Source organism: Ixodes scapularis, unplaced genomic scaffold (assembly GCF_016920785.2).
Source record: "Ixodes scapularis isolate PalLabHiFi unplaced genomic scaffold, ASM1692078v2 ptg000712l_1__unscaffolded, whole genome shotgun sequence".
Lineage (NCBI taxonomy): Eukaryota > Metazoa > Arthropoda > Arachnida > Ixodida > Ixodidae > Ixodes > Ixodes scapularis.
The window spans coordinates 915,470-943,097 of NW_024610026.1; the positions used below are offsets into that span (position 1 = coordinate 915,470).

Below are 27,628 nucleotides of genomic sequence, written 5' to 3' on the forward strand. Positions count from 1 at the left end.
AAGGGTACTGAGGGGAGGGCATACCCTTCTTCCCTCCTTTTCACCTCCTCATCGTGCCTGCTACTGCTCCCTCCGAGCAGCGTCGGCGTCGACGTCACCGTCGGCGTAACCGAGAGGTCTCGTGACCCCAGGGGGTCGCATAACCACAATGGGGTCACAGGACATCGCCGGGGTCACGTGATCGGAGGGGGGTCACGTGACATCACCGAGATCATGCGGTGATGTCACGGGGGTCACGGGACGTCACCGGGGTCACGTGACGTCATTGGGGTCACGTTACCTCACGGGGGTCACGTGACCTCACGGAACATGTCTTTCTTTTTTCCTACTCTTAGTCATTGGGAGAACTGTGAACTGACAGGCTTTTCAACCTTTGTTCTTAGAAAGAAAGCTATTCTCCTAGAATATAATGGAAAAATCAAGCGAAGAAATAAATAAAAAGCGCAGAAAAGAAACGCTGCAGCCCTTTCCGGATCTACCTTTTATGCGTTAACAAATAGGAAACAAAGTATATGGTACAGCCGCTTATCTTACCTGAAAACAGAAAACTCTAATTACTACCCACTCAAGTTTTGTTATGTTCGATGATTCTGTAACCAGTCTTTCGGTGTGAAAGACTTTCAGATCGTTATCAAGATGTATCTTTCAGATCGTTATCAATATGCATCTATAAATGACCATTCATCTAATAAATTGAAAATACGACCTGGTGTTCCTCAAGGCTCCATTTTAGGCCCTCTATTATTCCTCGTGTACATTAATGACATTACGGCAATACCAGGTTCCCCAGAACTAATATGTATGCAGACGACACAAATATATTCTTTGCTGGCGCAACGAAAAAGTGCGTCGAGAAGTTGGCTAATGAATATCTTTCGAAATTATCAATATGATTGCAAATAAATCGTCTGCAATTAAGTACAAAAAACAACTAAGTATATCATTTTTAAACCAGCAAATAAGCAAGACTATAGTTCCATTAACGTAATATGCGAGGGCTCAACATTGGAGCAGGTAGCAGAACAAAAATTTTTGCGCGCCTGGTTTGCTGAGGACCTATCATGAAATTGCCATGTAAACAAACTAAAGGCTGATTTATCGCGGGTAACAGGATGCATTTATAGAATACAAAATTTTATACCGACCTGGTTAAAACACACATTGTATTATTCCTTATTCTAGTCCAAAATTTGTTATGGTATTTTGGTCTGGGGAACGACGACGGCGGCGAATTATAATAAAATCCTTTTGCAAAAAAAAAATCTTACGAATGTGTGAAAATTACAAATGGGATGCCCAGAAATTTAAGAACACAACCACTCTTCATTAGATATAACATTCTTAAGGCAGATCAAATATATTACTTCAAACTTTTACTATGGATACATAAAGATAGACTTTACACCACACCAGCGAACAGCCTTAGTGCATATCCAATTAGAAATCCGAAGCGAAGGATGTCGGCCATAAGAACCAACTATGGTCAACAAACTTTCATTTTTCAAACAACTAAAACTCTAAATAGAACGGACTTCAACATTAACTTTAACAACACGTTACCTGGTTTTAAAAGGGACTGTAGAAGTTTCCTGGTTGGCAATGAAATCGCATTCTCATTTGGATAGTGTATTTCACCAAGAATACAATCACTAGGTATGCTAATTTCAAAGATTTGTTTTCATTGTATTCCTTCATGTGAACTTGCTTGTGATGCTGATATGCCGGAGGATTGAATTCTAGTTTTTTTGTTGTTACTGTTTTTGGTTTCTTACGGTCAACACCCGTTTATAGAGCTTTTTTAGCAAATGAATATAGTGTCTATTCTTCTTGTTTCTTTGACTTGTTTCTCTTTTTTTATTTTAACTGTATGATGTTTTGTAGAATCTGTTATTATGTAACTACTTTGAGCTGCTGGACTTTAGGGGGCAGAGGCTTTGTCAGGCACCACGCCTTTATCTCTGCCCCCTACGCGGAAAACCCGCGAAACAAATAAAGAAAAAAGAAAAGAAAAAACAAGTTGCCAGGGTAGTAATATCATTTCTGGTCCTTTGACAGCAGCGTGGAAAGTCCACTTATTCGATGAAATGGCGTTCGATGAATTGTCCAGTACCCGCTTATGTTACTGTAATATGTTTTTCATTCAATATTTCAGTTTCAAGCACTGTCATCAATCACAATCTCTGCGTACTAAGATTACACATGGTAGGGTTCTGGACTCGAAGTTGCTCCAACGACTTTAATATCTAAGTTTTAAAAGAAAGCAAAATTAATAATGAGCGACAGCGCGTGCTCCTTGTGTAACCCCAAAATAATGAAGTAATAGGACGTACCTTGGGTGGCGTGCGCCTAACGAGTTTAGTTACATATTTCTTCAGCTGTTAAAATAATTTCGTTTGGTCAGTTTCTGAGGAGATGGATCATGAGAGTCTCTGCAAAACACTTTGGCGCTTAAGAACAGCTTATAGTATTGCAGACGTTTTTGAAGTATATCCCAATTTTTTATTTATTTCCATTTGTGTGCGGGCTTCAATTCGGGCTTTTGAAAATAAACCACACTTGGACCTTCATCTAAACTACATATACATTTTCCGATAATTTTATTGTATTTTTGCTCTCGGATAACTGCCCGTGTATGCTAGAAACCTGGCTGCATGCCTCCCTCACCTCTTATTGCAGTACCATTTTATCTGCTTTTCTTGAGCCTCGCCGGCAGCCAGTACGTGGTTCCCCCTCTAACGAATAGCTGGTAGAGAAAAGCGGTTTTGCTGGTGTGCTTGTTACGGCAACAGCTGAAATTTCTTCCGAGTTGTTGTTTGGCATGTTTGAAGATTTTAGGCGGTCGAGTGACTCTACCTCTTGTCGACCTTTGACTGACAGATTCGTGGTTTCGACTGGACGTTAAATGATAGAGTGCGGTCCGTCGTGTGGGCACGGAAGTGGACGCGTCACCGTGTTGTTTCTGAAAAATACGTGAGTGCTGTGTTGCAGGTCAAAACTGACGAAATCTCGGCAGTAGTGTTCGCTTAGCGGTGGTTGGAACCTGTTCGTGACAACGAGCCAGCTGCCTTGTTGTTTCCGCTTTTGATGAATTAAATGACCTTAATCCGTTTAGACACGTACGGCATCTGACGGACTTCTCTTCAGATGTATGACGACTTGTTAGACGCGTACCTAAACGACTTGTGGACCGTCGTAAGGACGAACTGACACCCTTCGAAGACTCAGCCTACGTGTTCAACGCGAAGACGGATTACCTGATAACTCATGCCCGAACGTGCTGCGTCAGGTTTCTGTTGGAGCCATGTGTTTGAACGAAGGTTGTTTATAATTAGAAATAGTCATTTGCTGGAATAAGAATTCCACCGCTTCAGCGGAGGCATCTGCTGCGGAATTCTTCAGATGAATGGTCATAAATCTGTTGCGGGGCCGGAAGATCGTAACGAAATAAAAAAAAAATATATTTGATAGAGGCTTATTAGGTTACGAAATTTGCGAAGTTTCTTCTGATTTCTCACTGAGGAACATATTTGATGATTTAAACATTGTCTTTAAAAGGACAACGTGAAACAATCGCCTGCAGGAGGGCCTAGAAAACCCAGCTTGCTCACACTGAAATCACAATTTACAGCGATTAGAGCGATGTAGTATTGGGATAGATGTGGGAAATGCTGGCGAAGGCGATAGTCGTGATTTTTGGTATTTTCGCTGTCAAGAAAACCGTCGATATAACCAAATTCAAACGTAATTCCCTGCAGAGAAGTTGCCTATCCAACTCTGGAATACATGTGCGAAATCTATGGGAGAACTGTTCGGATGGAAGTTTTTTTTTTTAATTATTATTTTTATTGGACGGCTGGATGGAGATTTGCAAGCACGCTTCTACGAGAAAAAGTTTCTTGAAAATACACAGCATGTAAAAAGTCGCTGGAAAGTTTTGAAAATGGACGATTGACTCCTGGTATTGTATCCGGTCCCCCAGCCACAGTATCACGAGTGTCTCAAAATATATAAATATCTTAATGCTTTAACCGCACGGTGCATAAATAGAAGGTTTTGGCAGAAATACGCTCAAAAGTATTTGGAACATTCCTGGTATACATACACGAATAGCAAAAACACGAACATTCATCGAAGTGTATTGCTATACGTATAGCCAAAACATTCGAAAAAACACATGCATTTTGAAATACAAAGACAGGAATGCATATTCTGGGGTCAAAAAGAAAGACCAATTTACATGCGAACAAAAACATTATTTTTAATGTCCTGGTGCACCCATAGTGCATACGAGCAACACAACGAAGCATAGTCGAAAACAGGAGATTTTGTTTTCAAATCAACAAATGAGTTCTCATAGCATGCTAGATCTTTAATTAAGCTCGAATGAAATTTACCGCAGAACTAACATCTTGATTTTGGGGGCATCGTAAGGGAAGCAAGAGATTTTCTCTCCGTGGCTCGAGCGCGGTTTTAATTCGGCATCTGTTATCTTTCCGAGAAAAAATCGCAGGGACATATAAATTAATTTTGTGCCCTCTCATATAACCACGAGAAGTCAGTAGCTTTATGTGCAATCCGGACTCCTCTTTCGGCAGTGACTTTTTAACGTCATTGTAGAATGAAGTGGAGGTACCCGTATCCTTTCATCTGTTAGATGGGCGCGCCGACAGAGCCTTAAACTTTTTGAATCAACTGGAGTAGTGAACGACCTAAAGCGTGGAAACACGTTGGTTAAGTTTTTTTCTTCAATAAAGAAACTAGTAATGTGCGGTCATCGACATAAAAGATCCTAAAAAAACTTGGTCTTGACTTTTTGCGTCCCGGTCAACGATTATTTTTAAGACCGAAAAAAAATGCATCGGCCCTAACATTATCTAGATACCAAAAATACACAGAAAACTGTAGTTCGATACAGAAATACACGAAGTAGAGTTAAAACATTATATCGCGATACAGAAATATAAATGCATTCTACATTTCTAACATGCTATAGACTATAGAGCTACATTCATAGCGGGATACTGCCCAACCCTGAATGAAGTGCCATCAGATGCATGGCTAGTTTGTGTCGTAATTATTGAATAAAATATTTCCAAGTGAGTCAATTTATACCAATAACCAAATTAACAAAAATTTACAAAATTGTAACGCAACACAATTTTTGCTACATCAGTCACTGCCGGCCGAAATCTTACCGTAATTTAGGCCTACAACCAAAATATTCAAAAGCACAAGGGAACATATGTACGTATATAGTTCTCTTGTTTATTATTTACTTTTTTTTTTCAAAGTTCATAAAGCTTTCACTCATGTGGTTTCTGCGAGTGATTTATACGTGCAGGGGAACATTATGCGAGTGGCTAATCACCGTGATATGTCGGCTAATTATTAAAATTCGTTAATTAACTTTTAGTTTGTAAAAATAGACATGGTTTCAATCATAAACTTACCGAGCGCAATCGAAAACCACCGAATAAACTATTTTTAGAAAAACTTGAAGCTCGTAAGAAACTTGGGGTGCACGAAATTTACCATTCGCGCACTAGGCGCAAAGCGAGCAGTGGCAGAAAGCGATGATAATCTAATCATCCGCGCTTCGCCACAGCTAGCTTTGCACCTGGTGCGCGAGTGGTAACATTGCTTCATCCCCAAGCTTCCCACGAGCTTCAAGTCATTTTAAAAAGAGTTGAGTTAGTTGTTATTTTATGACGCTCAGTAAGTTTTTAATTGGTGCGATATTTCTAGTTTCGCTAAGTAAAAGTTAATCAGCGTTTTTTTTTAATTCGCTCCTAACAAAGGTGCGTTTAATCTTGCCCGAACCTTCATTTTCCTTACACTTTCTCCGCGAGTACAGTGGCAATTGTGTGGACGAAGCTCCAGAAGCGAGATCCTAATAAAGCGATAATCTCGGCCCGTTGTGTCGCAGTTGCGCGACATTTTCCTTGAACTTCCTATAGTCGGTGACAGCCTTTAGGAGTCCAGAGCGAGAAAAATGAAGGCTGGAGAGGAGGAATCTCATGGATTACTGGAGTGGAAAGGAGAAAATATGCCCTTCTCTTTACCATTCCGTATGCTTCCTCCTCCCCAGCTTTCTTTTCACTCGCCCTCACCTCCTTAACCTGTTACCCACTATACTATCAAGTTGGGCGAGGGCATCTTTTCGAAAACACTCAGTTGCTCAAAGCGACCTTATGCTGTAGTGAAGTGGCGCATATTTTTCATGAAATTAAAACCAGAATGAATTGTGTAGGCGTGTTTTCGCTCACAGGTCTTTTTTTTTTCTTTTTTTGGTAAACAAGGAGCGTATAGAAATTAGCGCAATCTTTTGACGAGAACTTTGGTAAGCGATTTCTTATAGCCTGAAATAGTTTGTGCCATTTCCTTTATTTTCGGCCTAAACGTTGTTCGAAAATGCAATATGCTCATTTGCAAAGCTCCTCAACAACGAACAATGCAGAGAGTGTCTGCATTGTTCGTTTATTTAAGTTTATTTTTAGACCTTTTTTTTGGTAGATCTTTTGAACGATGTACGGACGCCTTTGACTACATCTATTGCAGCATTTCTGACATGCATTTTGAAGAATTATAATATTTGAGATGTGTGTGTAACTTAAGACGCCCTATATTTGGGGTGTTAAACAATTACACCGTATTTTAGGGAGTTAGAACATTACACCTTACTTTAGCTTCTTTGAACACCTACGTGTTTAATAATGTTTGAAATTGCAGATTTTTCTATTCTGCATCCTAATACGAAGAATTGGTTTAGCTGTTTAGCAGGAAAAAAACACTAACAAGTGTCACTTTGTTCATCCTGCCCCCCCCCCCCTCTCTCTCGCGTTCCAAAGTGTTCCAAATCGTTTTAAAGAACATAAAATCGTTTGGAGATTGCTCCCCCCTACGTAGAGCGCAAATGACGGATATCACGCCGAAGCCTAGGACCCTGAGAGACAGGCTGTATCTCGTTATTGGTCTTCTAATACACAATGTTGCCAAAAGCCAGCTGAGCGACGATTTCCGGATATTGGCAGCTTTTTAGTGCAGCTGCTTCTGCAGCAACGACACGCGGGAAGGTTCCGAGAATCGAAGCTCGGCTTCCACCAACAAGAGAATCGCTGTGCCTGCGCGGGTCTTGCCAGCACTCGCGGCGTCAAGGGGTTCGGTAATCAACATTGGCGGCCGCTCCTGGAGTTGAAAGTTGTGGTCCCCGACTGTTTGTATAAGTTTGTAAAATGAAGCTTAGTTCAATTCTTCAGCTTGTCTGAGTGTTAAATTTAGTTTATAAACGAGGTGTTTCAGTGAACGATTTCAAACATCCATAAACGTAGGGCTGCTCGGGATAAAAAAGAAATTATTTTCGTGAATCAATATCCAGCAACAACGGACGTCCAGTTCTGCAAAAACATACTAATTAGCTAAAAAGTAAAGTAAACATTTAAGTGTAGGTTGTAACTAGAGACAATAGAATATATAGTGTTAATTAGAAGCTTGCCGAACATTACAAAGAATCACGAAATAACACGCTTAAATAGATATAAGGTACCTGGCAGCATTTTGCAGCATTCCGAACAAAAACGCTACATATGAACGCATTTCTGCGTTTCGCTTTGTTCTCGAAGCGCATCTTGCCGACCGCGCTCCTTCTTGCCGGTGGCCGAGACACGGAACACACGGCCGCCATACTTCGCCCTTCCTATAGACCGACACACTGTTTACAAACAAGCCCGCGTTTGCCCACACCAGGTGTGGGCACTGCGCAAGCGCAGAAACCAGATTCGCGTCAGTTGGAGCCTCTGCGCATGCGCCGTGGCGACAACAGCGCCACCGCAGAGGCGTGACGTCACAGCCGCGTGTGGGTCAATAGCAAAGGCGAGGCGACAGTACCGCGCCTTCGCCACCACGGAGCAGGACCGCGGACGAAAGGTACACTCCAATAAGACACCGAAACCTAAAAATGCGTTCAAATGGAGCGAATACTTTTTAACACTTCAAAATTTGAGAGGAGGAAGAAGAGGACGAGCTAGGTATGCCACGGCTGTGGCGAGCTCCGTATTTTTAGATCAAAAACTCCGGCGTGATCGCACCGACGGCACTGATGATGGTGCCGAAGCGAACGTGCCCCGCATGGGATCCGTGAACAAGCAAGACTCCGGCGCCGTCGCATCGACGCGCCGCAACTGCCCGATGCCGGTCGCCGAGGAGCCACAAGGCAGCACCCAGGGTGGGTCAACCACCCCACAGATACACCGGGTAAGCTCCTTTCATGGCATGGAAGTAGTTGAAGTAGAGGGGACAGATATTACACCAGAACAAGTAACCAAAGAAGCGGGATGGCTTGACAGCTACCGCAACAGGAATCGTAGAACCCTCGGGGAGCTTGGCGTAACAGCAGAAGAAACAAGCAAAACAGCTGGAGCCGGCGCAATGCGTACCAGATATTCTACCAAGAAACCACAGCTGCCGCGACAGCCGCAACTGCCAAGGGAAGATATAAAGATCATCGTACGTCCCCGCGACGGGCTTAATATTTCAAAACTAAGCGACGCGCTAATTCGAGACGGAGTACTGCGCGCCGCAACAGTAACAATCGCTGAGGCGGAAGACGACATATATCGCTCCTGCGTGGGATAAAATATCATAGTAATCAGCACTCCAAGTATGGCAAACGCTGAGAAACACAATCGAATCAGAGAACTCCAATTCAGAGACACGCACTACGAAGCCACAGCCTACGCAACCCCAACAGCAGATACCTCTGAAGGCGTAATCCACAATATTCCGGATTACGACACTGCGGAGGACATCACCAAAAGCCTCATCTACAAGAAAAGTCCTCCATCCTGCAGGTCCGTCGTATGGGAAACAGCAACCCAGTCATCATCATCTTTGAAGGCCCAAAGGTACCATTCTACGTCTACTACAGCCGGGGCGCTTTGTACTGCTGCTACCTCCACAAGAAAAAAGTCGAAGTGTGCGGCGCCTACGGCCGCATTGGTCATCGCGCGGACGTATGCCCGACCCCTGACAAGCAAGAATGCATAGAATGTGGTGCCCCAAACCCCACGGACAATCACAACTGCAACCCAAGCTGTGCGCTATGTGGCAAAGACCACCACACGGGAGACAAGCGCTGCCGGAAACGCTTTCAGACGCCTTTCCTCATCAAACAGCGCCAGTGGGAAAAACGGCGACAACAGCAACAAACACTACACAACCGGAGCGACGGAGACAGAGACCCATTGCTATCAAGTGAAGACGGCAAAACAACAGCGGAGGCCCAACGCCCCACCCGATCCAAATCAATGAACACGGCCGACAGCCCGCAAGGCATCTCAAACCAGATTTCCATCGAAACATAGACCCCAATTGCGAAACAAGAAAGCAAGACCTCAAACAACAACAACAATATGAGCTGGGCAAGTGCAGTCTCCCAGTCTAAACCCACTGTGACAGAAAACCCCACCCTCCTCTCATCTCACAACAGTGAGCTTACTAAAATAAAAAAAAAATAAAAATGCTCGAAATGCTACTAGCAGAGAATAAGGCCCTGAAGGCCGAGATCGCTCAACTCAAGGCAACACCACCTGAAACAGCTGCACCCGCAGATCCAGAAACGAACCCTATAGAAATAGATGCACCCCCGGCAGTTGTAGAACCTACAGCACAAGTTGCGGAATCAGATTGCGATATCGAACACCTACCCGCGAAACGCAGAGCGGTAGAACAATCCCCTCATTCCCAGGGGACAACCGCCCGCGCCGGCAACTTTAAGCGTAATATCAGGGAAGACACGATCATAGATAAAATTACCAGGGTCATTGATCTCAAATTCGGAGTAATCCATAAAACCTTCCGCACCATGATGACACAATTTGCCGAGAATTGTAATGCCAGAATTACGGCCCTAGATAACGCCCAACAGAGGCCCAGCGTAGGGCCCATTGAAGTAACTAAGCCTTACAGCCGCCCGACTAATGATGGCCAAGATTAGCGGTAAAAACACTACGCACATCATATGGCAATGGAACTACCGCGGATTCCACCGTAAGAGGGGGAATCTCCAGCAGTTCCTACAAAATAAAAATTCCGAAGTGCCAGACATAATTGCACTCAAAAAGACGGGGGGGGGGGGGGGGGGGGCAGGCCAAATTATCAGGCTATACGCCTTTCTGTGCCGATGTATCGGGCACAGGCAACGCGACAATCACTACGGTAATCAAACGAAACATACCGGCGCTCCTGCACGAGACCGGCATTACGTCGATAGAACACGTCCTAGTGTAAATTATTCCTACAGCAAAGCGAAGAACTGGCACTCTGTTTCTGCTCAACATATACAGCAACCCTAAACAGCAACACCGATTTTTCAGTCTATTCAGGAAAGCAATACAAGTAGCAAACAAACAACCCCTAGTCCTAGTAGGCGATTTCAATGCGCACTACTCTGCATTGGGTTATTCCACCGATCACCACAAGGGCCGCCTATTATCGCTAGACGTACAGCAGGAGCAACTAACGTTGCTCACAGACCCGACACATCCCACTCGAATGGGAAACTGCGTCAGCGTAGACACTTCACCAGACTTAACCTTCACAAAAAACGCGTCAGGTCCCACATGGCTCAACACGCAAGAAAACTTGGGAAGTGACCACTTCATAGTGGCCACCATAATCCAGACGGGTCCCGCCAAACCTAAAGGCAGACGAATCCACCTCACGGACTGGGACGCTTTTAGGCAATCACAAAGAAACAAGAACGAACCTAGCGTTTCTCAGATAATAGACATAAAGGCATGGGTCGACAGCTTACAACAAAATGTTATGCAGGCGACCAAAACCATACGAGAAGAAGCTAATATCCAGGCGGCAGATGCCAAGCTACTTCATATGTGGGAAGCAACAGCTAGCTTACAAAGACGACTAAACCAACACAAACTGAATAGATCCCTGCGCAAACGCCCAACAATCTTAAAAAACAAATTGAAGACTATGCGGACCAACTAACACGCCAAACTGGCGTAGTGCGTGTGATGGCATGGAAGCGCAAATAGGCATGGTCAAAACATGGCGCATACTCAGATGCCTACTCGATCCCGAGAATAGTAAGACTACGCAGAGGCACAACCTCAGCAAAATAATCCCTACTTTCCCGGGATCAGACAGAGACCTAATCAATGAACTCAAAGATCGATACCACGGAAACCATACCAAAATGCCCTTGCCCTCGTGCACGGGAGACCCAAACCTAATAATGGACGAGCCTATTACGGCAGCAGAAGTACGCGAGGCCATGCATGGTCTACGAACGCACTCCGCTCCGGGTCTAGACAGAGTAAAAAACAAAACCATGCGAAACCTGGACGATGATTCCATAGAAGCACTAACTAAGTATTTCGACAAATGCTGGGAAACTGGCCATATTCCTGAACTGTGGAAGGAAGCTAAAATTTTAATGATACCAAAGCTAGGCAAGAGGTTGCAGCTAGAGAACCTAAGACCCATCTCGCTCACCTCCTGCCTAGGCAAACTCCTGGAACACATCATCCTTACTCGCTTAAACAAACACATGGAAGACCACGACCTGTACCCTCACACAATGATTGGATTCAGGCGCAAGTTGTCCACGCAGGACATTATGCTTCAAATTAAACACCAGATAATAGACGCTGATCACATCACAGAACTCAATACCCGAGCCATTCTTGGCCTTTATCTAACCAAAGCCTTTGATAATGTTCATCACGAAACCATCCTAACCCAGCTAAACAAACTAGGAATTGACTTCGGAGCTTACAATTATATAAAAGACTTTTTTACAGACAGGACAGCCACTATTACCGTCGGTGAGATAACCTCGGAGAGTATTTCGCTCGGGAATAGAGGAACACCCCAGGGGTCGGTCCTATCTCCTTACCTCTTTAATGTGGCCATGCTAGGATTGCCAAGCAAGCTAGCCAAAATCCCTAAACTACATCATAGCGTATATGCAGACGACATGACACTGTGGGTAACCGGAGGAAGTGACGGAGAAATACAGGAAACTTCACAAACTTCGATCGATGTAGTCAACAAATACGTAACGCCTAAAGGACTCTCCTGTTCCCCGCAAAAGTCAGAGTTATTACGGTATAGACCTACGTGCAGAGGTAGAAAAACTTCCTCCATACCCGCTCAGATCACGCTCAGATCTTACGGATTGGACATTCCAATAGTATCGAGTATCAGGATCCTTGGACTTATAATACAGACCAGTGGACACAACAATGAAGCGATAAAGGCACTAGACACACACGTGCATCAAACGACAAGACTCGTTTCGCGCGTCGCCAACAGACATCACGGTATGAAAGAAACTAATTTACTTAGACTGGTACAGGCTTTCGTTATAAGCAGAATAGTCTACGCTACCCTATTCCTGCAACTAAATAATGATGAACGTTTCAAAATTCACCTCATGATCAAGAGAGCCTATAAGCAGGCTCTACACCTCTCAATTACCACCGCGAACGAAAAGTTTAAGGCTCTAGGAATGCACAATCCTCTTGACGAGCTCATAGAAGCCCAAAGAATTGCCAAGCTGGAGAGACTCTCGCAGTCCCCGACAGGGCAACATATTCTCCAATCACTCGGGATTACATACAGCACCCAATTCGGACCAAAGCTAGACATTCCCATTGAGCTCAGAAAAGACATACACGTCCCATCATTACCTAAAAACTCCCACCCTCTGTACAACCAAGAGCGCAGAAAGGAAAGAGCCAGAGCCTTACAAAAGCGCTTTGCAAATTCTAAAGACGTGGCCTGTGTAGACGCGGCCGAGTGTCGTGATCGAGACGCCATGGTAGTGGCTGTACTTGATAAAAAAAAATCAAACCATCGCTGCAAGCTCAGTCATTACAACCTCGCCGGAGGTCGGGGAGGAAGTCGCAATCGCCTTGGCATACGCTTCATCCTCAGCCAAATTTATAGTCAGCGACTCAAAGTCATTTATACGAAACTTCGCGAAAGGGCGCATTTGGCCCGAAGCCCTCAAAATTTTAGTCCAGGTACCCGAAACCCGGTGCAGATGGACACAACTCGTTTGGGCACCGGCGCACCGGGAAACGAAGCTGCTCACAGTGCGGCCCGAGAATTGGCCACCCGCGGCCGCACGACAACCTCTCACGATGAGCAGCTCGAATCCCTTCGTCGTTCAGGTAGGGACCGGATGGTGTCCTATAAGGAAGTCCTGCAATACTACAGACAGGGCCGGGAGCATTACCCCGCCGCTCACAAAAACTTAGATAAAAAGCAATTAGTTACTTGGCGCCTTTTCGAAACGCACACTTTCCCAAACCCAGTGATATATAGTCATCTGTATCCAGGACTATATACAGCAGATTGTACATTATGCACAGGTAGGGCCGATCTTCACCACATCATGTGGGCGTGCCCCTGATAAGCACTCAAAAACGCACCAGCTCATTACCTCCTCTTCCCATTACCACCTTAGAGCAGTGGGAGACTGCACCGCTTAGCTCAGACCCGGATCCCCAACTTCGGGTCGTCCCGATGGCCGAAGACGCCGCCAAAGCCCAAGGCCTGGCCGCCGCCTGAGGAAGAAGAGGACGGGCACTCCCACTCCCCTCCTCTCTAAACCCCATCTTGGACAAAATAAAGTTTACTACTACGACTACTACTTTAAAATTTGCAATTTCGTTATATCCTTTGAAAATTATTTGTTTTTGTGGTTTTCGAATATGCTTAGCAAGTTTCTTTGAAATCATTTGTCTATTTTGACAAGTTAAAGGGTTGATTACTCAATTTTACGTAATTCTTTAGCTAATTAGTAACGTTTTTCAGCAATTAATAAAGTCCGCCATGGCTGGCAGTTTGTTCCTGGAAGGAGTTATCTTTTTTATTAGCCAGTTTAATTGAGGCATTTTTAAGAGTCTTCTACGCAACACCAAAATATATAATTTCTGACGTCAAGAAGTTTTTTTCTCGACTAGTGAAAGCTCTCACACAACATCAAAAGCATTCTAAAGTTATGTTTAAAAAAAACTAAAACAAAATTGAGGCATTTTGAGAATTACTGATTTAATTTATTTAAGAACTAAGTGTTGCAATATTTGACTGTCTTTTAACTCATTTAAGTTAGTAATTTCCCCAAACAACATAAAAATTACGTTTTAAGCGCACATACAAAAATAAAAAATGGAAACCGCCAGTTATAATTGCGACTGGAAGAATTGATGAATATTTTTAGGCCATAAAAATACAAACAAAAACTTTACAAAGGAAATGTCGCTCAAGAAAATGTCTGATCGTGCATAGTGTCTACTATTTGCAACTAAATCTTTGCAAATCTCAAACTTAGATTACTGCCTAAAGATAAATAATACGTATTTTCTGCCTATCAAAGTATTTATAAAATCGAAAGAACGAGCAGCCGGCCTTTATAAAGAAAGAACTGCTGTGGCGAATAAAGTCTTTGGAAAACTCTTGATAAAATGACCGAACACTAAGGTGGCAACTACTTTGTGGGAGGGAATACAACAGCTAGGGTCGCGGCTTATTACATTCTTAAATACGTTCTCTGATTCTGTGATTAATTAGATAAAGTTAAAATGCAAGCCTTTCACTATTATTGGTGTTAGACAAGTGGCAGCTGATAAAACCCGTCTGCTCTACTAACGTCTAACCCCTGGTTAGCTCAGTTTTTAGAGTGCTCCACTGAAAATGGAAAGGTCCCGGGTTCGATAACCGGACCAGGCGGATTTTTTCGGTCACGCACCAGTCACCTAGCTGTGTTTGGAGATTTGTGTTTGACCTTTGTGCCCCTTATTCCCCTTCTCGAGGGATTACTCTCGCCATTCTTGACCAGCTCGCTTGCGCCTTTGCATTTAATTGCATTCCCCGCAGGCGGCACATGCAAAAGCAGGTGTTTGGAGAGCCGCGTCTACACGTATCCCGAGCCCCGCAAAAGGCGCCTGCACTTTAGGTGCTAAATGCTTGGTCAGTAGCGTCACCACGAACCCTCAGCCACGTGGGCCACCATACCCGCACGCAGGGGGCACCTACTTTAGTAGGTGCTTGGTGAGTGGAGTCACTACGAACCCTGAGCCATGTCGGTTCGCCCACCCGCGTCTGGCTATGCGTGGCTTAACCCGTGTCCGGGGAAAGGGGGAACCTGGTGCTTGAGCTGAGCCCGGAGTATTTTTCGACCTTTCGGGGCAATGCGCGCGAGGCAATACACCGCTTCGACCCCTGCTTCTCGTTGACGGGTGTCCTGGCTTGGCCCGACCAGGACGATTCAGTCCCCAGTCGCCTTTCTCCACCTCTCCTTTCTATACCTTCCTTCTAACTTCTCCCCTTCCTTGTAATTTCACCTTCCATGGCGGCAAGGGCGAACTTTGGGTGGTGACAGATGCCCTCGTCCAGGTCCACACTTGGTTATAGTTTCCCGGCAACACTATTAGCGTCGCGTCTCCAGCCAGGCACTTCTTGTTATGGTGCCTTATCTAACCTCTTTGTTGGGCTCGGCGGTAGGCGGTGCACGGCGGATTCTGAACACTTCCCGCCTCTTATGACTCCCTCTTTTTCTAAACCCGACTCCAGGCAGCCGTCCAAATGACACTGCCCGGACCAAGTCATTGCCAAAGCACCAGAAATAGAGCACTATGTTAAAGGGGCCCTGCAAGGACTTTTTTACTAGTTTTTAATTTGCACCGAACTTGAGCGCACTGAACTTAGTAACTTAATGAAACTTTTCGTTTCTCGAATTTAGCTTTATTTTAAAAGTTATAGGGAAATTAAAATTTGTAAAAACAAGCAAAAAGTAACCTCTTTCATGACGTCCTTGGTTCTTTGAGTGACCGTAAACTACAGGAGGGGTAGTGAGCTCAGCGAGCGCTCACAGCTGCCGCACTCCGTGTTGACGGCGCGAGAGGGCGCCACTAAAGCATGTTATGGGTAGGCTGTATGCAGCGGGCAGAAAGAGCGGCTCGCATTGCATTTGTTGCGCGATTAAACACTAATTCGGCATGACACTTCATTGGCTACAAACGACAGCAAACGCGGGGCAAAGATCAGTTCAAAATGGAAGCCACTTCGCGCTGCCATGCCGCCAAAAGGCCAACCGCAAGCCAAAGCTGCCGCCACAGATGTGCCAGAGTTAGGATTACTGCCTTGTTGTTCGGCTCACATCTGCCGCCTTTGGGTGCAGGTCACCAAAAAAGTGCCAAAGTTAGGCTTCGCTTCCTGATAGTTCGGCTGTCATCTGACAGCTACGGGCAAAAATCACAAACAATTGTCAGAACTAGGTTTACATCTTTGCCAATGCATTTTATGTACGCGGTTGGTCTGGAACTTAATTAAATAGAGATCAAGTTTTATTCTGCTCGCAACTTTTGATTGTATTTTGGGTGTTCCTTGACTTCTCCACGCCAAAGGTGGGCTGAATGTTCTGCCGCTGCGGAAATGACTTTATACACGCAGATTTTCCCGGATTGTTGTATTCACGCGTACGTACAGACACAAATATCGGGACAAGAAGTGAGACAGGTACGACGTTGCAGAAAATGCTGCCGTCAAGCAAGCGCTGCGCTAGACTGATGTGCGCACGTCTCCTCAACAGATACCATTATTAGGCGGCGCATTGCAAAAACGAGCGTAGCTCTGTGCGTGCCTCTATAGTTTCCACATATACGTAGTATTCTCTTTTGTAATATAATTATTCTATTGTAGTTCGTAGCTGTTGCTGTTCCCCAGACCAATATACCGTAACTAATTCTAGAGTAAAATCAAGAATAGTATAACATTTGATTTAACCAGGTAGGTACTAGGTTTTGAATTTTATATAAGCTGCCAGTAACTCGATCTAATTTAGTTTTAAGTTTATTGACATGAGTATTCCACGATAGGTCCTTGGCAAATTATACACCCAAAAATTGTTGATCTCTTACTTTCTTTAATAAGGTGCCGTCAAAAGTTATATTGATAGAGCTGGATCTTGTTTATTTACTGGTCTAAAAATTACCTACTTAGTTTTACTTGCATTTAAACTTAAACGATTGATTTGTAGCTAATTTGACAGGTTCACAAGGTAGGCATTCGCAGAATTTTCTAAACTCTTTTTTGTAAAGCCAGAGAAACATACATTTATATCGTCTGCATTCAATATTAACTGAGGAGAGCCTGGTATATTTGTTATATTATTAATATATACAAGGAACAACAGAGGCCCCGGGATTGAACCCTAAGGAATTCCGTTTTGTATTTTCATTTTACTAGACGATTGATTAATGATATTAACATATTGATAGCAATTTGTAAGATAGGATTTAATTTCTTTTAATGCGATTCCTCGAACTCCGCAAGTTTGAAGCTAGTCTAGTACAATATTGTGTTGCACAGTATCAAAAGCTTTTCGTAAGGGAATAGGGCAAGTGTATACAACTTATTTTCAATATTTTCAACAATTGTATTTTTTATTTCAATCAGTGCATGTACTGCAGACTTTTTTTTTTTTGAAATCCATATCGAGCCTGTGTTATTATTTGGATTTTACAGTATCAACCTGGACACGCGTTTCCCTCACAGTTCTTAACTCCTCCCCACATCCCCCCTCCCCTCCCTCCCTCCCTCCCTCCCTCCCTCCCTCTCTCCCCCCCCCCCCCCTCCCGCCCTACCCAAAGCTGACATTACAAGCCTCCGAGATTCGAGGTATAAAATGCCTTCATTTTCAGTCAAAAATGAAGAGGAAGCTTACCTGTATTACTCGTGCCCCTTCGACCGCGCCTTTTGCTAAGCCTCCCCACCTGCTTTTGTGTCTGTCTGGCTGTCAGCGAGCGCGACGGCCGTATTAAAGGGAAGATGGGGCACTTCTACATTTGAGAAAAAACGCTTGAATTGCGTTCATTTGGCCTTTAGAATAACAGATATCAAAATTATATTTCAATGCGACGCGCCGGAGAGCCACAAGAGCAATTTCAAAATAGGGCTGAAGCCCCGCCCCCCTAGCCTTGGGCAGCCAAAAGAGCCGTCGATGACGTCATGGACAGCGACTGTCTTTCGCGTTTTTCTCGCGTTTAACAATACTTACGCAGCAAATGGTTTGGGTATTCGGGTTTACGGGGTAAAAATACACTAGAATTTACTTCTAACTCATTTTTTCCAAGAAGCTCCGTAGCTTCCCTTTAAGCAAATCAGCAGTGTGGAGCGAAACGCGTTACCTTAGTCCGTAGGACGCGTAGTACAAAAACGCTTAAATAAAAATTTGTCACGTGACTCTCTCTGCCACGTTAATGGAATCTCTGGGGCTCTTTGCGCCGTTTGACAAGTTATAGAAATAGGCGGGCAAAGTAGGTCCGGTACCCGAAATCTGCTCTTCAGTGTTCTGTTGCTTTCGTGCGTTGCAGACGCGGCCGTGCGTTTTGGTTGTGAACGGCCGGAATACGTCCACGCCAATTTTATACTGTGACCATTTGTCTAGCCGGAGTGCGTGGATTTCTTGTGCTGTGTATGCTGGACGCGTTTTGACAAAAACAGCTCCTCGCCGAGGACAAGACGCCAGTTGAATGTGCGCAACCTTCTTTCTCGACTGTGTTTTTGGGTTGCTTGAATCGGAGTATGCATCTATCGAGGATTACATGATATCGCTTTTATTAGTAATTGCACTGCAAGCATGCTTTTGATAGTAGTTCTGCATTCCTATCAATCTTCGCAGTTTTAATTTTTTTATTTTAATTTTTGAGTTTTGCTTGGCTTGAAATCAGTCTTAATTCTATATTATAATCTGTGCTTCATTTAACAAAGAAGTATGACCTTTGTAAATATGTCGAGGAGAAGCTGTGTGTAATGATAGTGATTTAATAAACCACTGGGAGCGTTCGAAAAAGTTTGTTGGTCCATGTGTGTTATTGATATGTGACAAATAATATCCAACATTCTATACAACACAGACTTCCACGACGTCCGGTCAATACGGAGGAGACGAATCGCAGATTATTCTGATCTGACCATCGTGTTTCCGACCCTTTTTAAATTTAAATTTCCTCTGAAGCGCGTAGAAGGGTACTTCTGCGGCACACCAGAAAAACTTCAAACTTCGGCAGGCCTGTGGGATTTCTCGTTGAATTGGAGCGCGCTGGTTAAGTTACGGTGTTAAAGGAGAATGACATAGAGAACGAAAACCGGACGACATGTGTCTTTGGCACTTTTAGCACTCCAGTGGCTAGCCAGAAAATAGCCAACCCTTGTCATGCCCCAAATCCCCAAACTAAGATTTACTTCGGCAGTTATGGCTCAAGTATGGCACTTTGGCACAAATGTGGCGGGCCAGAAAACGGTCAAACTTCATCATGCCCTAGGATCGCCCACATAGGGCTATAGTTAGGCAACGTACCTTCAAACAGATGTACGCCATGGACCAAAACCTAACTGGGCCAAACTTGGGCCGTTACGTTTGCCAAACGTTTTCCCAAGTTGGGCATTTCTCTGGCGTGCTACCTGGGTAGGCGCTATATAGCATGTGGAACGGTAGTGAATAATTGAAAGCTATGTTAAAATATTCGTTTTTTGGGGGGGCAGGGCTTTATAAAGCACCACTCTTAAGTTTTGAACAAAACAAAAACCTTCTAAAGGTATTTTGACTACGTTTAAACGTAGAGCAGTGTAAGCGAATTTGTTTATCTTGCTGAGTTTGTTACACAGTAAGATTGGAAGTTTTGCCCAGGCAACAGTGATGTTTTGAGGTGAATTTTATTTCATACCATATTAACTCAGTTTTCTTTATTATATTTTATGTGCTCAAGGTTAATGAATGTATTCAGAGTGAAAACTTAAATACATTCCTAAACTGTTGATGTATTCTTCCCTTATTAAGGTGTTATAACAAAAGATTGGGAATCATCATCTTAATAATTTGGGGCGTAAGCTCGAAGCAGTAGCGATTGTCAAATGCATCCTATTCTTTGCGAAAAGAACTGCGTAATTATGTATTAATTCAAAACTACACATGCGAAAGCAAAATCACCCATTAAAATTATTAAAAAGTTCAGGGAGGAAAATACGCGCTACTTTTATCTTCGCAGTTTTCTTGTAAATTCTCGAGCGCGATGGCCGTGGTATAGCAGTGGGCTGCGTTCCTACATTTTATATCGAGCTACATCAAAGTGGCACTGTACAGCATTTTCTACACGAGTAAAATAAAACAAAGAAATCTAACATGCATGTAAGATGCAAATTAATAAATAATATTTTTCAATGAGAATAAAAAAAATAATCATTGATAACCTCCTTGATTTTTCTCAGAGAAAGTTGCCTGAAGCATCATTTTTAAGGTAATTTGAATTCAGTGTTTGTTAGTTTGAAGCCCCTAAACTTAGTAGATCGATCACCTCCATTTGCAGAACTCCATCATAAAGATATCCTCTCCCATTGTTCTCCCCGTGGCCACCATCCATCGTCTCAAAAATACCAGGAAAAAGCTGCTATTTAAGACTAGTTTATGGAGGGGCAAAGGCTGAATAGAATAAAATATTGTGATTAAGACTTTCCTCTCTAAAAATATCGCGATGCGGACGACGGTAGGCGAACCTTCGGGGGAGAGCGAGGTTACTGTGCGTGAAAACAGGGTTTATAGCAGATTACACAACTGAGATTATCTTTATACGTTGGAAGCCAGCGACGTCAAAAATACCTAGATGACGCAAGTCAAAGGTCTGCAAACAATCTGTCACGCAGCAACGGCTGCCTAAGCTATTAGGGAGGCAAGAATGTCTCTGAGCTGACAAGCCGCTCTAGAATCTTGAGAAATGTCACAAATCACAGTGACAAATGACGCCTCATCCACATGATCACGTGTTGATTGATCCCCATCAAAATATGTTTAAGAACATATATATACTGGCGTCAGTAGCACTCAACATTACCATACCAAGGCAAGTGTACATAAATTAAGAGAAGTCGCGGTTGATGGTGAGCACTCAAAAGACATGTCGGGACTCCTCGCTCTGCTGTTAATCTCTGCCACGTTGGCGGAAGGCCTACGTTCAGGTGAGTTACATGCAGACTTGAACCGTACGCATTACAAGTAATCAAATTACTTGTAATCGATTACTTTTTGAAGTAATTTTGTAATTAGCTGATTACTTTTATTAGGCAGTAATCACAAGAGCAATCTGATTACTTTTTGAAGTAATAAAATTACTTGTAGCCGTTACAATTTGTCCACAAGACCCCCCCCCCCCCTCCCGGCACACGCCTTTTTTATGAAATGACAAAAATAAAATTTGCTTCTTTTTTTTTTTTTTCGAACGGAAAAAAGGAAGATTTTTGCGGAGCTGTAGGAAACGAGATCAATCTCTTTCTATGTACAGTTTCTGTGGAATGTCCGTTTTTTTTGTTTTTTTTTTCGAGCTGGGACTGGGAATGGGAAGCCCCAGGGAAGCAACAGTGCGTGACAAAGGCCATTCAGGGCGAAGTTTGAGGAAGCAGAATGTAGCTTTCTAAGTCCTTTGTTCAAACCTGCCCCCTCACGCACACACACACAGTAATAAAAAATAAAAAAATCCTGCTTAGGGTACCTACTCGCAGCCCGTAGGAGAACCAGAACCGAAGAATGCCTAAAGCGGACGGAAAATATAACAAAGGCAGTTGAAATATTTCCCCATTTTCCCTACGTGGTGTTTGTGACAAGCAATGTTTCGAGTTGAGAAGTGGTCGGGGCACTCTCTTCCGCTAATGGATATTACACATGATCCGTTTCAAATCCTGGACCTGCTGCTCTTTTTTATAACATGCGAGCTCATCCACATGTGAATAATAAAATGAGCGACGCAAACTTTGAGCGATAACCCTTGCTCAAGCTTAACAAGATATAGAACCCCCTCCGCCCCCCCCCCCCCCCACACACACACATACAGACTGGCGAACGACCAAATCATTAAACATCTTCAAACGAATTCTATGATTGTGTCCCCATTGTGAAGGTGCAACGACCACGAAGAGGGAGCCAGTTTTTCTTCTTCAATACTTGTGCAAATGTGAAATATAGGTTGGAAGGATCTCATTGTTATGAGCGCTAAAGATGTGTCTTCACAGAATAAAGTAATCCAAAAAGTAACGATTACTTTTTCAAGTAATATCCAATTACTTTTGCCGTCGAGTAGTCAAGTAATCTAATCGAATACTTTTTAGCCAAGAGTAATGGTAATTGTAATCAATTACTTTTTTTAGTAACGTGTACAAGACTGGTTACATGTGGGTCAACTATTCACACAATCTCCGGCTGTGCCGTCTGATAGTAGACCCAATAATGTAATATAAGTAATCAGTAAACTGGCAGTTTTTGTAATGTACATAACGCCAACATTATTCAAAACAAAAATTGCAGTCACCTTTATTTTTAAGCATCTTTAATGCATACAATAAATTATTTCAAAACCGACTGTTCGAATTTGTAAAAAATACCTGATGTATTTCGGCAGTGAAGGACACCAAATGGTCTATAAATTATCGTCAACTTGCCCTACATCACCATACACAGTGGAGAGCATCCGAATGTGGTAACAATGGTAGGAGAAGGACATACACATGAGCCGGGACATGTAGGAAGTTGTACAACTTAAAAAAATAGAGCATCCTCCTTCAACCTGCCAAGTTTTGGTTCCAAGTGCGATGAGAAAATATATTGGCTGCACTTTTACCAAGTGCTTGTGTACCTTGATTTGCTGATATTGTCACGGATGACAAGTGACGAGGCGGCGAATGACCGAGTAAACTGAACGTTTAATGGGGTGAACTTGTGCCCAAAAATAAAAGGAAAAAGAATGATAGTAACCGAGCGTGGCGGGCGTCGAAGGCGGCGAAGCAGCACGATCGATCGCTGAGGCGAAAACTGACTCGACAAGGTCGCGGGCGGCCTCTTATCACGAGTGAGTCACTATCTCGAGCATTCGGCGGAGAAGGTTCGAGCGTGGCGCGCTCGGGGCGAGAATGAACACGCACTTTCTAGAACAAGAAAGCAGGAATAAAGGATGGAAGTTACGTCCGGAACAAGAATAAACGAGAACGTTCTAGAGCTCCGTGACCGAGCGGTGATTTCCAGGCACAGCGCGCGGCATTATCCCTCCCCTTTAAAAGTGCATCGTCCCGATGCAGCACAAACTGAAAACAACAAAAAAAAAAAAAAGCAAAGGGACAGCAGAATTGCGAGCCGCAGTTCACAGTTCACAGTTCACTCGTCGACGAGAGTGGAAAGCTCTATAGTTCGTAATACGGCTTCAGCCGGACGACGAGCACCACCTCGGGTCGCGGCTGACGTCTTGCAGATGGGCGCGTTCCATCGGGTAGAACTTCGTAGTTCAGATCGCCGAGGCGTCGGATGATCTTGTAGGGTCCGAAATAGCGTTTCAGAAGTTTCTCGCTGAGACCGCGGCGCCGTATTGGTGTCCAAACCCATAGCCGGTCTCCGGGTTAAAAGTGGACGTCTCGGTGACGAAGGTTATACCGGCGTGCGTCGACTCGCTATTGGTCTTGAATCTTGATTCTTGGCAGCTGACGAGCTTCCTGCGCGCTGGGAGATCAGTTGAGTTGCCATCGTCGGCTGGCACGTGAGGCAGCATGGCGTTAAGCATTGTGGTAACCGTCCGGCCGTGCACCAGTTGGAACGGTGTCATTCCCGTGGTTTCTTGAGCCGCTGTGTTGTACGCAAACGTAACGTACGGCAACACCTCGTCCCATGTCTTGTGCTCTACGTCGACGTACGTGGAGATCATGTCGGCGATGGTCTTGTTGAGCCGCTCCGTTAGCCCGTTGGTCTGCGGGTGATAAGCGGTTGTTCGTCGATGGCTGGTATGACTGAGCCGAAGAACTTCTTGGGTCAGCTGTGCCATGAAGGATGACCCGCGATCTGTGATCAGCACTTCAGGGGCGCCGTGTCGAAGGAGAATGGATTCGAAGAAAAACTTGGCGGCTCAGACCGCTGTTCCCGATGGCAGGACTTCCGTCTCGGCGTATCTTGTAAGATAATGGGTCGCGGCAATAATCCACCGATTTTCTTGCGTCGATGTTGGGAACGGCCCAAGTAAATCCATTCCGATCTGCTGGAAGGGCGTAGTCGGGGCAGGTATCGGCTCTAGGAGTCCTGCTGGCTTCGTCGGAGGCATGTTACGTCGTTGGCACTCATGGCATGACCGTGTGTAGAGGTGGACTGTTTTCGGGAGTCTCGGCCAGTAGTACTTGTCAGGAATCCGGGCGAGCGTCCTGCTCTATCCAAGGTGTCCAGCCGTCGGGTCGTCATGGCATGCTTGAAAGATTTCCTCTCGCAGGCTGTCCGGAAAAACCAGCAGCCAGGTGGGGTTGCTCGTTCCGAAGTTCTTCTTGAAGAGCAGGCCTCGCCGCAGAACGAAGCTTGACAGGTCTCGGGCCAAGACTCGCAGAACTGAACTTCCTTGACCTCCGAGGTGGTCGATCACGGCGCGAAGTTCGGGGTCGTCTCGTTGAAGTGCTCCCAGGTCGGTATCCGTAAGTGCTCCGAGAAAACGGGCGTCATCGTCGCCGTCGGTGCTGTCGGGTCGCCACATTAAACGTTTATTTCTTCCTGTTTATTTATTGTTCCTTTGGTCACCACCCGTGACATTTTGGTGGAGGTGCGGGGTAGGCAGGGTTGGGTCGATGTCAAATTGCGAAAGCTTCGTTTGTCTTGGGTGGCCACGTCTTCTGATATTCCGGCGATTGCGACTGAGTCCGGGAGTTCCTCGGCGTGACCCACGGCGGTGCCTCTCGTAAGGTGCTGGGCCTCCTGTCGGGAGTTCGTTACGAGTACGAGAGTGCGTCCGTCTTGGAGCTCCGTGACGCCTCTTGTGACGCCGATCCCTCTTCCTAAAAGCAACTGGAGGCTTCCTTCGAGCAAAACGTCGCCGCGGAAAGTCTCATCGACGCCGACGGGTACAAAAACACTTGACCGCGGTGGTAGGTTCACGTGGTTTGCGAGGACTCGTACCGCGGATGACGTCGCTTTGGGGTCCTCCTGTGGTGGAGCAGGTTTTCGTAGCGTCAGCCGGTTTGCTCCGAGGTCGATGACGGCGCCATACTCGCAGAGAAAGTTCATTCCGAGGATAACGTCCCTCGAACAGTCTTGCAGAACGACGAACTTGACAGGGCACGTCTCACCGTGGATCTCAACGCGAGCAGTGCATCTCCCAACCGGCGTGATGAGGTGCCCTCCAGCGGTTCGTATTTGAGGTCCATCCCACGGCGTCGTGACTTTTCGAAGACGGCGGGAGAGCCCCCCACTCAAGACTGAGTAGTCTGCTCCGGTGTCCACGAGTGCTGATGCGTCGTGGCTATCAATAACAACGTTTAGGTTGTTGGACACCGATGCAGAAGCTTCGTTGCGATGAGTGGCGTCGGGAGAGTGGGAGCGCTCTGTCGTTCTTGGAGGCTCTTTACGTCGGTCGTCTTCGGCAACTCCACCTCCAGGGGTTGCCGCGCCTAGTTTCCCCGGCGAGGAGCGAGCGAGGAGTGACGGGCTTTCACGTCGGGGTCGGTGCATCGGCGAAGCCGGACGTCGTGGCGATGGCGACCGGAACTCTCGGTGGGAGGCAGGTTCGGGGGACTGAGGTCGTCGAAGATACTCGTCGATCTCCCGAGGGCGTTCACCGTAACGGGGGCGTGAGTCATTCGGGTCGAACCCCCGCAGCCCGAGGCGCCGGTATGGGCATTGGCGGTAGGTGTGGTTCGCTTCCCCGGAGTGGAAACACAAAGGACGTCGGTCGGGTGTTCGCCACACGTCGGTCTTCCGAGGTGCGCGGGGCTGCTGGCCGGCGTACTGGACCTGGTCGTCGCGGTGGCGCTCGTGCTGCGGCGCAGGAGACCGACGTCGGGGCGGAGCGACATAGGCTTGAAGACGACGCGGTGGCCTTCGGGCCACTGCGGCGTAGGTCAGGGTGGGCTCCTCGGGTGCTGCTACGGTGACAGGAGTCTCCGCCTGGAAGGTTCGGTGGACCCTCTCGTACGGCTTCGGCGAGTGAGAGAGAAGACGGGCAATCTGCAGCAGGTAGGATCTTGCGGAGCTCTTCCCGGACGATTTCCCGGAGGTTGTCGACACCGTTGGTATTCGGGTCCAGTAGGGAAGCTGCGAGGGTTGGAGCAGTAGGCGCGCCGACGAATCGGTGGTAGTGGCTTGCTCGGGCCGTCAGTGCGCGCTCGATGTTGGTGGCTTCACTGACAAAAGCATCGAGGATCGTCGGGGGATTCCGAACCAGGCCTCCGAAAATTTCTGCCTTGACGCCTCGCATGAGGATTCGAAGTTTCTTTTCCTCTGTGGCCTCCGGGTCGGCTTGGGCGCTTAGACGCAGGACATCCTCCACGAAACCGGTGATGCTCTCGTTGGGGCCTTGAGTCCTGGTACGCAGTAAGTCTTCGGCTCTCTCTCGGCGGTGCTGGTTGACAAATGTCGCCTTGAGCTGGCTCTTGAAAATGTCCCAGGATGTCAATGAAGACTCGTGATTTTCGTACCAGCTCCTGGCAGTCCCCTAGAGCGAGAAATACACGTTTTCCAGCCGTTGCTCGTTGGTCCAGCTATTGTGGCGGGCGACGCGTTCGAATTGGTCGATCCAATCTTCAACGTCTTCGTGGAGTTCGCCGTGAAACGGAGCCGGTGTCCGAGGAGCGACGGGTAGGTAGACAACGGCAGGAGCGGCGGGGGTCTGCGACTGGTTGGCCATCGTCGGCTGCTTGGTCCTGGGTGGTGGAAGTCCGTATTCCGGGTGTAGCCCTTGGGTGCGGCGACTTGATCGAGTCTTGATCTGGTCTTCGTTGGGTCCTCGGGAGCTTGGGTTCGGACTTGTACTGCGGGAACTCGGAGGGTTGCGCTGCACGGACATGCGGTACCCCGCACCTCCACCAGAATGTCACGGATGACAAGTGACGAGGCGGGGAATGACCGAGTAAACGGAACTTTAATGGGGCGAACTTGTGCCCGAAAACAAAAGGAAAAAGAATGATAATAACAGAGCGTCGCGGGCGTCGAAGGCGGCGAAGCAGCACGATCGAACGCTGAGGCGAAAACTGACTCGACAAGGTGGCGGGCGGCCTCTAATCAAGAGTGAGTCACTATCTCGAAGATTCGGCGGTGAAGGTTCGAGCGTAGCGCGCTCGGGGCGAGAATGAACACGCACTTTCTAGAACAAGAAAGCAGGAATAAAGAATGGAAGTTGCGTCCGGAACAAGAATAAACGAGAACGTTCTAGAGGTCTGTAACCGAGCGTTGATTTTCCGGCACAGCGCGCGGCAATATTGCAGTGTAGCCTGTAACGTAACCCACAGGCAAAAGGAAACTTGTAAACTTCGCGCGACACACAATCAGCATGTCTTTCTCTCTGCATTTTGGTTTGAAGGGTTTAAACCTCACCCCTGGTTTAAGTTTCACCCCTGCCTCTTTGTTTCGGGTGTGACTAATGTCGGAGGTTCGCTTTTGTCCATGTTCGATCTTTCCCCTAATAGGTCACCATCCCGCAGTCCTTTATTTTGTGATGTGCATCAGGACCTCGCCGAGGTGTGTTAAGAGTTCTTCCCCCTCCGCCTTTTGTTTGAGTTAGAACCGTAGCGGTGGGCTATTGGTCAATGTCTCTTCCCTCTT

At 45.9% G+C, this 27,628-nt stretch overlaps 1 protein-coding gene and 2 pseudogenes across 1 annotated transcript in view; all 3 read left to right on the forward strand.

Moving 5' to 3' along the window:
• Window positions 1-8,184: 8,184 nt before the first annotated feature.
• LOC121046547 lies at window positions 8,185-9,991 on the forward strand (annotated as a pseudogene).
• A 186-nt stretch (window positions 9,992-10,177) lies between these two features.
• LOC120839936 lies at window positions 10,178-13,596 on the forward strand (annotated as a pseudogene).
• A 7,382-nt stretch (window positions 13,597-20,978) lies between these two features.
• The window catches only part of LOC115310340 (zinc metalloproteinase/disintegrin-like), a 94,786-nt gene continuing 88,136 nt past the window's right edge, over window positions 20,979-27,628 (forward strand). Inside the window, exon 1 of the mRNA XM_040210336.1 lies at window positions 20,979-21,039. Within this exon, the coding sequence (XP_040066270.1) occupies window positions 20,979-21,039 (61 nt within the window). The remainder of the gene's footprint in view (window positions 21,040-27,628) is intronic.